This window comes from Melitaea cinxia, chromosome 23, assembly GCF_905220565.1.
Source record: "Melitaea cinxia chromosome 23, ilMelCinx1.1, whole genome shotgun sequence".
NCBI lineage: Eukaryota > Metazoa > Arthropoda > Insecta > Lepidoptera > Nymphalidae > Melitaea > Melitaea cinxia.
The window spans coordinates 2,816,617-2,829,849 of NC_059416.1; the positions used below are offsets into that span (position 1 = coordinate 2,816,617).

The following is a 13,233-nucleotide window of genomic DNA, read 5'->3' on the forward strand; positions in this document are numbered from 1 at the left end:
ACCTTCAAGCGCAGCAGTTGAACGTCTTTTTTCAACGGGAAAAGATATTTTAGCACCGAAAAGAGCATCTCTTTCTGATAAAAATTTTAATATGTTGATGTTCGTGAGGGGACATGCACATAGTGCCGGACAGCTAAATTTAGTTGAAAAAAGACGTTCAACTGCAAATACATAATGCAAATTTAGTTAAATCAATCAATTGATTTAATTAAATTTGCATTCTGTATTTTATTGTTTTATAAAAATAATTAATAAATAAAAAATAAAATAAAGTTTATTTCTTTAACTAGAGCTTACAATAATATTTTACATACTAGGGAGAACTTCCATTAAGCAAATTAAAAAATTTGCTTTTATACTTCATTCTTTATCGGTATTAAATAATCAGCAATTAATATAATGCTTTTTTAGTCATATGTTAACGATTAACGATTAACTTTAACTTGCGTTAAATCTTCTAAAATGTAGCGTTTTAACGTTTAACGAAACTAATTTTTGTATTAGCGGAATAGCGATTAACGAAGCTAACCATTTGATTAACGGTGCCCAGCTCTGGTTATAATTATTTAAAAATTATTATAACAATAACAGACCAATAATATAACTTAACGATTAGTAAAAGTTGATACAAAATTAAGCCTACGGAATATGCAAGTATTTCACTATTAATACTATGAAATTTAATTGATTACTCGTTATTAAGTGCTTCAATTAATATTGTTGTTAAGATACTGAAAACCATAAATATGTAAGTACTTTTAATTTATGTTGTAATAATCAACTTAAATTCTAGGATCGTTTTCCTCAAGTTTAACCATCTTTTCCGATATTTCCCACAATTTCCTCGCCCTGCCCATATCACTAGCTTTAGAAGATAACGAACTCTTTTCACAATCAGAGAAATACTCTCCGTTCACCTTATTCAATTTCTCATCTACTGCCAACATTACTGTAGTTTGACATCCTTGGACGGGCGTTTTGAAAAATAGTTGATTAATGAGACCCAAGCCCCAACTCAATGGCGCTGGAACATTCCTCCAAATTCCGGTATCTATTAAACCAGGATGCAAGCAATTCGCGGTAACACCTGTTCCTTCTAAACGTCTTGCCAATTCCTTTGTAAAAAGAATATTAGCTTCTTTTGAAACATAGTACAAATATCCAGGCATCGTGTTTGTTGGGTTTGGATTGTCTAAGTTAACAGATCCTAAGCGATAAAGAGATGACGCTACAACGACAATCCTTGAAGGCGAACTTTTCTTTAACAAATTAATAAGGAGGTGAGTCAGTAAAAATGGCCCGTAATGGTTTGTAGCCATCGTCAATTCGATGCCGTCTTCGGAGATGTTCTTTTTGAATGTTTCCGCATATCCAGCGTTGTGGATTAGGACGTCTAATTTCTTTTCAGTTTTGTTGATGTCTTCAGCGAATGTTCTAATTGATGCGAAGGAGCTTAGGTCCAATTTTTTAACGAGAACATTTGTATTTTTCGTTTCCATGATGATTTCATCTGTAAAACAAGATATGAATTTGAGCATCTCAATCATAAAATCGAGTTGTTTGTTAATTAGGTACTTAATCTATTTACACGAAAATTGTGAAAAGATTAGTTACAGAATATTCTCAGTAAAGATTAAGAAATATTATGGGTAAAATGGTCGTCTAGAAATTCCTTTTCCAACTTGGAGAAAGAGGCCTATGCCAAGTAGTGGGATATTACAGGCTGATGCGTCTAGCAATTTCAAATTTTACAGACAGGCGTGGAATTTGTTTTGTTTCTATAACTTTAGTTCTACCTCGATGCCTGCTCAATTAATATAATTCATACAAAGTATTGTTAAATTAAGTACCTTGTACTTTTTCAGCCATTTCCATACTTCTGCATGCCATTATAACTCTTGCGCCTCTTTTAGCTAACTCTCTGGCAGTCTCCTTTCCAATTCCACTGGTACAGCCAGTAACTATCACAGTCTTTCCGTCCATCTTGGTCTTCTCACGGTAACGTCCGCAAGTAAGTTTAGCGTACAAACGGATGACAAATAAAACTGCAAGTATACCAATAAATGCGAGAAAACCAAGAATGATTACAACCGGTATCACCCAGAAGAGGTAGTTCCACTGCCAAGCCTCTGCGACAATCATGTCTGTAAAAGATTTAAAAATGTAAGAATTAGGTAAGGAATTTAAATGCGTAATTATCAATATATTAGATGACTTATACAAGATGGTAGAGAATCTTCTTTGTCAAAAAAAATGGAATCAAATATAGACCCATACTATGTTTTCGATTTAGACTACGGTACTGAGTTACATGACATTTATTTTGATTTATTTTTTAACAAAATTATTAATTGCAAAATTTGTTCAGGCGCCTTTCTATTTAATCATATTTTTAACCGACTTCCAAAAAAGGAGAAGGTTCTCAATTCGACTGTATTTTTTTTTTTTTATGTATGTTACATCAGAACTTTTGATCGTGTGAACCGATTTCGACAAATTTTGTTTTAATCGAAAGGTGGTGTGTGCCAATTGGTCCCATTTAAATTTATTTGAGATCTAACCACTACTTTTCGAGTTATATCTAATAATGCGTTTTTACTTGACGCTTTTTTCGTCGACCTACGTTGTATTATACCGCATAACTTTCTACTGGATGTACCGATTTTGATAATTCTTTTTTTGTTGGAAAGGAGATATCCCAAGCTTAGTACGATGATAAGGAAACCAGGATCTGACGATGGGATCTTAGAGAAATCGAGGGAAACTCTTGAAAATTCGCAATAACTTTTTACTGGGTGTACCGATTTTGATAATTCTTTTTTTGTTGGAAAGAAGATATCCTTAGCTTAGTACCATGATAAGGAAACCAGGATCTGATGATGGGATCCCAGAGAAATCGAGGGAATTTCTTGAAAATCCGCAATAACTTTTTACTGGGTGTACCGATTTTAATAATTTTTAATTTAATCGAAAGCTAATGTTTGTCATGTGGTCACATATAAATTTTATAGAGATCTGATAACTACTTTTTGAGTAATCTTTGATAACGCGTAGAAACTTGACTATGTTTTTCGTCGATCTACGTTGTATTGATCTACGTCGATGTAATTGAAGTCGGTTTTTTTTTCGTTTGCGAGCAAACACAATTATGTGTTTGTAAAGTCGAGTAGAACAACACTTTTGGAAAAAAACTCACGAACTTCATAAAAATTTGAACCGATGCAAACCAAATTCTCATAACGAGCTATGAGAGGATATGACATCTATGAGATTTTTTTCATAGGGAGTAACCATTACAGGTAATACAGTAAAAATTTTGTGAGTGAACCGCATATATGAGCATGTATAATAGTGGTCTAAGATCCGAACGAGACACGATCTTCAGCCTTCACTCATCTGTTTAATGGATAACAATTATTTTATATCTTCTTTCAAATATATAAAAAAAACGTGGTCTCTTGGGACACCAGATAGGAACGAAGTTCCTTATTATAAAATATCAATTTCAAATTCCATTCGAGAAAATAATTATTCGAGTATACATTTTTATTATGATTTTTTTGTCGATGAAAATCAAAAAACTACTTTATAAAATTATCATATTATAAATTATAGAATAATATAATATAATAATACCAAACTGCAATAATAATAGTCATACTATACATAAAAATCTTACGCTTTTTTAAGGTTACGGTAACGTCCCATAAGGAACTTCGTTCCACAAATAAATCGGGGACGGGTTAGTAGAAAAATGTAAGTGCCTTACTTATTTACATACGCGAACATTGTATACCTATATATAATTTCTATGTGAGTATGTAATGATAATTGTGTACTAAGTATAAATATTTATTTTCGTATTCGTAATGGATTTTATGCTAATATACCTACGTTTAACATGAGTCATAACTAAAAACGTCTCGAGCGATTGACGTATTTAATTTGTTAACTTATTAATGCTATCATTCTTTTTTTATTTAGAACATCAATAAGACAATAACTATTGTTCAAGTTGATTTGTTGAGAAATTAATTAAGAAATATAAATTTGGATTTATTTCGTAAGCTCATTGTCACTTTAAAAATGATTGCAAAGTTTTTACTTTTTCTGACACTATGATAAATATTTTTTTTGTAACTGGCCTGCAGTTAGCAGTCACCTGGTTCCTATTTTTCTCTTGTATTATCTAGATTTTGTTCCTAGGGAAATAAATTAATGCTAGTTGTATAGGTAACCGACGACCTACATAGTTCCATTTTTTCTACAAATATATGTGTAAATGATAAATATATAAATAAATACATATATTACACTCAGACTCGGGGCTGAAATCGAGCCCACAATTCCCGGAGTAGGTACACTGCACACGTAGTACGCACACTGCACACCGGGCTAACGGGCTAGTCGGTGAAATGTGATTGAAGATAGTTATTACTATTGATGATTTGCAAAACTAGTTTTAAAATGGCATAAAAGTAATATTATAATGTAAAATATTCCCTAAAATATTATACTAAATAGCACAAATATTCGTCACTAATTCCAAATTACATCGTTGTGCCGTTTGCAGTCGAAACACTTGGACCTTGGAGTAGCAGTGCTAAAAAATTTTTAAATGAGATAACTCCTCGCCTTATTGCCTCCACTGGTGACTGGCTGTGAGGGCTGGTGCATTTTTTGCCCAGAGAATCGGCATAGCGATTCAACGGGGAAATGCTGCCAGCATTCTTGGCACAATTCCACGCGGACATGATTTATACCAAAACTATCTGTAAATATTTAGTTCTTAAGTTGTGAATTGTAAATATGTATAATGTTTAATTGTTAATCTATTGTTAAAATTTTAAAATATTCCCTCTTTTAACCAATTTAAAAAAGGAGGAGGTTCTTAATTCGACTGTATTTTTTTATCCTGTTAAAAAAAATAGAGCTTAGGACTTACATCATTATACAATGTATTAACTCTGTGACACACAACACGAGACGAGCTAGAACGACTGTGAACTATGAATGAGATTACATATATATTAGCTATTATATAGCTTTTGCCTGTGTATTTGTTTGCGACTACGGATCACGCGTTGGAGTTGTAAAAGTTGCGTACAATATTATGACGATTTTTTTAAATAAAATAATAAATAATAATATAATTGCCTTCATAAAGATAAACATCCATTACTAGATGTATATCTCTTGTAATGAGTAATGATACATATGAGATGAGTATTTATAACATACACGGCCATCTGTTCCTATGGTAGGCAACTTAACAATTTTGTATATGTACGTAAGTTTTCGATCAGTATGCAAAGCATAACTTTGGACTCAGAATGTCGGTATAAAAAACGTCAAGTAAATAACGAGCTGCTTTTAAAGTTAAAAGTTATTATCTTGCAAAAAATAATAGGTACTTATATATGTAAAAGTTATAAAAGTGTAACTCAATATGTTAAGGTAATATTTCTAATTCGTAGAGTTCGCTTGTTTGTTTATAAGTGCTAATTTTTGTATCTCGTACGATTGGGGCAAAACACATGAGTTCACGCCATTTTTGGCGCGAACTTGTGGAGGCCTATGTCCAGTAGTGGACTGCGAAAGGCTGCTGTGATGATGATGATGTGACGATTTTGGACAATCGTTTTTTTTTATACAAAATCTTGATCGTCCATCAAAAAAGGAAAAAATTATATTTAACAATTTATCAACGTACAGAATTATATAATATATTTGTCATAGAGACTTAAGTATAATAGGTGTGCTTATCCCTATTAAATACTAGCTCCCCGCCCCGGCTTCGCACGGGTATTTAACAAAAATGTCCAATCTCTAATTTTTTTTAAATAACTTCTTTCCTTTTTGTTTGTAAATCGCTTGTTTCGCTGTTCAAATCGAACTAACTCTGGCGGGCGACACCGGGCTCTTATATATTCAGAGAGCTAGGCTCTAGGATATTTAAGAAAGTTTGAGAATATTTTCTTTTTCACACCTTCTAGAATGTTCTCGACATTATCGTCCGCCGTAACAATAGGTTCTGCAGCTGTAGCATACGTAGTAAAGGCGCGATATTTGAAAACTTAAATTTTAAAATGTTTTCAGAACTAATTTGAATGACTAAAATTATGTTGCTTTAATTTCAAAATACTGCTGTATAAATACATAAAATTTTATAACTTTATTATAGTAACAAATGTAATTTAAGACTTTATTGAAATTGGAATTTTAAATTTAGCGCCATTACTACACATGCAGCAATTGCTCGCAGCGCCTTTCGAAATGCAACCCAAATAATCGTTGTTCTGAATAAAGTTTAAATACTCGACAACAGATGGCGCCACTACACCTACTTTCCAAGTTGAAGGGTCGGAAAAGCCCTTATATCTTTAAAAACACGCCCTCTAGCTTAAAACTGGAACATTCTTGTTCGAGGGGGGGATAAAGGGCTATCCATACTATATAAGTCCCTTTATCGTGCCGGGACTCCTTTTTAAGTTTTATCGGCACGCACATTTTATCACCTTAGTTTTATTATATATATACTAGCTGACTAGGCAAACGTTGTCTTGTCGCTAAACGCTATTTAAAAATAGGAGTTGGTGGTAGGAGAGTGAAAATTTAGGGTTGTATGTATTTTTCCACGCCAAATCATAATAAAATAAAAAATAAATAATTTATCTAAAAATTAAAAAAAAATATGAGTTGACTATGTTGTTCGATTCTCAGACCTACCCAATATGCACACAAAATTTCATAGGGATCGGTCAAGCCGTTTCGGAGGAGTTTAACTACAAACCCCACGACATGAGAATTTTATATATTAGAAGATAATATTAAAATGATTATATGTGACTGACTTCGCAAAGTCATCAGCGGAATAAAAAAATCAATTTTCCTTGTTTATATGTACCTACGTGAAATTAATTCTTAATTGTTTGGTTTGTTGGTAACCACGAGTTAAAATTATCTAGCAATTAAATAATTAAAATACACACAACCATATAATTGTTTATGGATTGAAATCGAAAAATTACTTTATATGAAATTTTAATATTACTCATAAATATAGTTGGTCTTTGGTTTTCGATTATTTTCGCTACTTCTTAGCAATTAGCTGTAATGTATATTAATTTTTCAAAAAATTATATCTAATTAAAAAAAATAGTGGATTAGTTTTTTTTAAAGACCTGTTATTAAAAATAGCTGGGAAATGTTTTTAAGACTTTTTTACATTTTTAAAATTAAAAATTAAAAGAGGAACGCATTTAACGTTTCGTTCATTTGAGTATTATTTTTGACCGTTCTGGCATACTATCATAACCCTACTGCTGACCCTTCTACTCTTAGACGATAATGCTTACAATCTGGAGCATCTGGGCTGGAGAACTAACTCAACTTTACAGAAAATTACAACCCATTCAGGGGTTATAGTAGAGTCAGTGATACACTTGTGATGTTTGTTATGTGTCGGGTGTCCATAAACTACGATAACCGCTTACGATCAGGATTGAGGTAGACAAACTTTACCTACACTTCATTGTCACCCTCATCTCACTATTTGAATTTGAATTAAATATGAATTTTGACTCGTTTAACATAATTTTAAGTTTTAAGTTGTACAGTCGTTACTCAGTTTTGTTACGAAAGTTTGTTGAATATATGTAATAAGGTAAATGAAGATGTAGGTATCTTGTTAAAAATAAAAGATTAAAAACTCAGAATTATAACTTTATCAAATTATGTTAATTTTAAATTAATTTAAGATGCCTATAATTTTTTAGGTTTACGGTTTTTATAAATTAAGATAAAAATGGTTATTGTATCTATTTTGACCAAATCAATTCAAAAGGTCGTCGCGTTGATTTTTCGACGTTATGAAATTAAAGTATTAAAGCTTGCTTAAACATCACTGATAAACCATCTTAACACTATAAAAATACTCGAATAGCAAGTAATAAGAAATGCATTTTACTAAAAATTCGACAAAAATTTGCTTACCTACTGTGTGATGGATGACCTTTTGTAAAGAAACCTGTTCTCTTCGTTATAATATCACGATTTCTATAGAAAGCGAATTACATGCATTTTACTTTTTTAAAATATTATCGTTAAAAATGATAGCATCGATTTAATACATTGTGATGTGATTGTGATGTTATTATAAATATTGATGCTACAGCGTAGTAATATGATGCGTGATATTTGACGCTTGCATAACCTATTTGAATACTTCTTTACATTTTGGATATTTTTAACCGACTTCAAAAAAGGAGGTTACTTAATTCGACCGTATATATATATTTTTTAATGTATGTTCGGGGATAACTTCGTCGTTTATGAACTGATTTTGATAATTCTTTTTTTGTTGGAAAGGAGATATCCCTGGTGTGGTACCATAATAAGGAAACCAGGATCTGATGATGGGATCCCAGAAAAATCGAGGGAAACTCTAAAACCCGCATAACTTGTTACTGGGTGTACCGATTGTGGTCACATTTAAATTTCATCGAGATCTGATTACAACTTTTGGAGTGATCTTTGATAATCCGTATTTACTTGACTAATTTTTCGTCTACCTACGTTGTATTAATTGTCGATATAATTGAAGTCGGTTTTTTTTCATTTGCCTGCAAACAGAATTATGTACACGTGTATTATCGAATTCCTTCGTAAAGATTGAAAGGCTGAATAGGTTTTGGCGATGTTTTTTTTTAAATATGTTTGTATGGGTTACTTTACAGCTTAGAATCAAATACAATAGATGGCGTTGTAAAATATGTGAGGTTTTTATTATTATTATTAAGCAGTAAAGTATATGCCTCTGCCTGGTTATATTATACACAAATGTACCTAAAAAAATTAAATTATATCAATAATATTAGACAGAAAAGCATTTTTTTTTGTTTTTAAATAGCCAAAAACGTAAAAGATAAATTTCAGAACTACTCGTAATAAAAAAAAAAAATGAATATCAGCATTCTATTTATATTAAAAGTAATTTATTTAAATAATTTCTAGATAGATTTATTTTAGTCAGCGTTAAAAAAGTTTTTTACATACCCATGGCACAGTATTAATGTTCACTACTTATTGGTAAAGAAAGCGTTGGTGTTAATGAAATGAAAGTGAGAGTGTCACCTATTGTATGGGAACAAGTCTGTGACCGCGAACGTGGACGCTAAATTCGGTGTGTTTTATAATATTTTATTGGTTGTGTAATATTTGTCACTGGCCGGAAAGTGATTTGTTGTGTAAACTTTTTTTAATGAATTAAAAAGTAACATTTATTTCGATGAAAAATAAAATGAGGTTTTTAATCCACATATAATATAATTCATGGATATGTACATATTGTTTGATAAAAAATAAAAAATACAAAATAGAAACATACGTTCTCAAAATATTGTAGAGCTGATTAGTTTGTTTCTTTGACTGAGCAAATCTTACTTTCCAATGATTCCATTTTTAGTAGTCAATTTTTAACCGACTTCAAAAAAGGAGGAGGTTCTCAATTCGACTGTATTTTTTAGAAAATCTTGTCGTGAAAGGCTTAATCACTTTATGATTTCAACAGTGACAGAAACACAGAACAGGGGCTAAGAATTACGAAAACCATCATCAACTATTTTGACAAAGATTATTACATATAATACATATATTTTTTGGTTTATACCAATAGTATTTGAACTGAGGTAGGGCACAGCAGGAATTTCCTGCTCAAAATATGGAGCAGCCCGACTGGGGTAGCACCTCGACCTTACAGAAGATCACAGCTAAATAATACTGTTTTCAAGCAGTATTGTGTTCCTGTTGGTGAGTAAGGTGACCAGAGCTCCTGGGGGGATTGGGGATTGGGTCGGCAACACGCTTGCGACGCTTCTAGTGTTGCAGGCGTCTATAAGCTACGGTAATCGCTTACCATCAGGTGAGCCGTATGCTTGTTTGCCAACCTTGTGACATAAAAAAAAAAAGTATATGTTAAGATATTATTATTGTAATAAATTTGATTAAAAGGCTAATAAAAGCAGCCTTTTTTTGAATTTATTTACAATTGTTTATCTACACTATTACTGCAAAAATAAACAAATTACGCTCTTTTGCGTTGCGGAGTCGGTAATAAGGTTAATGTGGCATGTACATCACTACAGGAAAATCATTCTTGCAAATAGATAAACAAAAAGCGTAAAAATTGTGACATCATGGCTTTAAAATACAGCAAGTATAGATTTTTTCAACGTAGTGATTGGGGAAAAATAGATAAATATCTCTATTTACAAAAGTAGAGGCTGACTTTAAATTTCCTTTTTTAATAAATAAAAAAAAAAAAAAAACTTATGGCGGATTCGTGTCAACTTTTTTTTGTAAGTCAGACATTTATTCAAAAATTATGTATATACAAAAGAATGTAACTATGTATGTTGATATGCACCGTTCAATGTACGTAAAAATAGTAGGTTATTTATATTACTAAAATAATTCTCTTAACTTCTGATTAATTTGAAATCTTCTGTTTGAAAAACCTACAATTCCAAACCAAGATTTTTCTTAAATTTAATAATTAGCAACTTTTTTATCTTACAAGAACACTTTTGATGATAAGAAGCTTTCTCTTTTTAAAAATAAATATTCTGCACCGGAAACTGGATAAAATTTTTAATAAATAATATATCTGAACCCGTTTTGCTCGAGGCATTTTTATACATTTAATATGCAATTAAAGTACAAAATAAATTTAGTATATCAAGTTAAGTTTATTTTAAAAATATTTTTTCATTATAAAGAATCTTAAAAATCAATATATATTTTTATAATCTGTCTTGTAAATTAACTTACGAAAGAGCTTTTATTTCACAATTAAAAAAAACGTAGAGAAAGAGCATCTCTTTTAAAGATTGAAAAACAAAACGTACGTACCTTATTTAAAAATATTATTTTTCGTAATAAAATTTTTAACACAACCACGCAACACAAAGTATAGACATCGACTAAAGTAACTTCAATATACAAAGTACTCTGTGAGTAACTTGTATCAGAAAACGTCGCATGCCATTTTATTAAGTTGAGCTTAGTTTTACTTTATACAATATTGGACCTTATTGTCTTGACTTTATGATCATCCATATATTCTATACCAATATTATAAAGGGGATGATAATGATTTTTGTTTCTTTGTAACGGATAAACTCAAAAACAATTGGACCGATTTTCAAAAAATGGCTATATTTTAATGAGAGAAAACGGAACAGACAAATTGTATAATCCGCGTAGGCAAAACCGCGAGGGGGAAAGTAGTATTATATTTCTATTATAAATTTTCTAAATAGTTTTTGCAATTATAATTGCTACTTGTATGTATTTAATACCTATGTATTTAATTACTAGATAATCTCAAATTGTAACCTCAATTTATAGTTAAAATTATTCAGACTTAATTTCATGTACGACAAATAGCTCTCACAATCACATACAAAGTTAACCTAAACTTTCTTACAAGTCCTATTCTGCAGCCTTGTTGTAGAAGTATACGTCAACGATGTCAATTTTTAATTATTGTTCAAAGAGTGGTCTTTAGTCACCGACAAATCGCAAACCTTAAAGATTTGTCGAATTTTTAATTATATGTCAGAGACAGTTTATTCAGAACGAAATGGAAGTTTGGCGCGATTAGATTATCCCACTATTCAAACATGATGTCTGACGATAGAATAACGCTGTCTTTGAGAAATAAATTCTTCCAATCAATTTTTCAAGACTTTTAATTGACGGCGCGTTTGCACAACGGTCACAGCATTGGTTTGTGGCGGTTGCGGGTTCGATCCCCGCACATGGCATACATTTGTATTGGCCATACAGATGTTTGTCGTGGTCTGGGTTTTGTGTAGTCCTTGTTGGTTTCCTCAACGTACCTCGGAGAGCACGTTAAGCCGTCTGTCCCGATTGATATTATGTACACCTGATAGCGATCATTACTCATAGTAGGAATATATCCGCATACCCGCATTGGAGCAGCGTCGTGGATTGTGCAGTGGATATTACAGGTTGAAGCGATTTCTTTTAATTGAAATCTTAGTATATTTTATCGTTTTCAAGAATAATAAAGTTTCCAACGTTAATTTATGCTAAGTTCAGTCATGTTTATTTGTGTAGAAGATAGATTTAAAATAATATAAAAATATATAATATAAATTCGAAAAGTAATCGTGATGCTGACAATTTATCGCTTTCATAATTTCTTCTGGCGGTTTCGCGAATGCTATTGATGTTTAAACTTTTTTCTCTGTTTACTCTGCAGAATTACTAGTGCCAAACTATGTCAACCATTGTTGTTTAAAAAGTATTGTAAATGAAAACTTTAACGAAAGTGTTATAATAGTGTCGATTATTTTTATTGGATAGTTGATTTGAATGGATTTTTTTCTGAGTCTAGAAGTGACTATAGTTAAATAATGATTGATTGAACATTAAGTGTGAGTTATTTACTTATAAGTACATATTTTCATATGGTATAGATGCGTTGTTGACTGTTACTTTTTGACGTTGCGATCCCAGTCAGTTCTCCTTTGTGTAGTTCACTATGAGGTGGCTCTCTTTTCGGATTTTTGAAGGAATTTTTTTTACGCACGCTTGACTTGCGGGAGTGAGCTGGTGAATGCGTGACGAGAGCGTTACGAAAACTGTGATAGGGCGAGGCGAACGGAGGTTTAGAGGAAGATATAAGTTTGATGGAGCTAAAGAATTTATTTTTATTGTCATCGATATATAAAATAACGATTCAGAAGGTGTAAGTGTATATAATTCCAAAATTATTATTAAAAACAAAATCCAAAATTGACATAATACCTATCTAATAATAAAATTTGTAAGTTAAAAGTTATTTTTCAAAATGTTTAACTAACTCTGTCCAGTACTCAAATATATGGAAAGCTTTGTTTTCAAAACAAACAGACAAATGAAAGGTTACTTCGTAGATGTTGACATAACGACATACATTGTTTTGTTGTCATTCTGTTAATATATTGCTATGGAGGAGATGAAACACCTTAGCAATTAAAGTCTAAAGATAAAATTATTATTATACTAAACTACTAACTTACTAAAAATATATACAAAAATAACATAAAAGAAATAAATGCACATGTATATAAAAAGGTAAACGTATATAAAACAGTAAAAACACAAATAATAAGCGATACAGCAAATTAGAAAATAAAAATCTGACCAGCACATGTTTACAGG

General features: G+C 31.3%; 1 protein-coding gene across 2 annotated transcripts; it reads right to left on the reverse strand.

The window, feature by feature from the left end:
- Positions 1 to 745: 745 nt before the first annotated feature.
- On the reverse strand, positions 746 to 10,987 carry LOC123665173 (retinol dehydrogenase 14). 2 transcript variants are annotated; one of them, XM_045599516.1, is made up of 3 exons: positions 10,912 to 10,987; positions 1,851 to 2,144; positions 746 to 1,510 (listed from the first exon to the last, which is right to left on the reverse strand). In XM_045599516.1, exons 2-3 carry the CDS (start codon positions 2,140 to 2,142, stop codon positions 783 to 785), a joined length of 1,020 nt encoding a protein of 339 aa, XP_045455472.1. In that variant the 5' UTR covers positions 2,143 to 2,144; positions 10,912 to 10,987; the 3' UTR covers positions 746 to 782. The 2 variants fall into 2 exon arrangements, with proteins under 2 accessions (XP_045455472.1, XP_045455473.1); XM_045599517.1 differs by lacking the exon at positions 10,912 to 10,987 and adding an exon at positions 4,946 to 5,015.
- Positions 10,988 to 13,233: the final 2,246 nt, after the last annotated feature.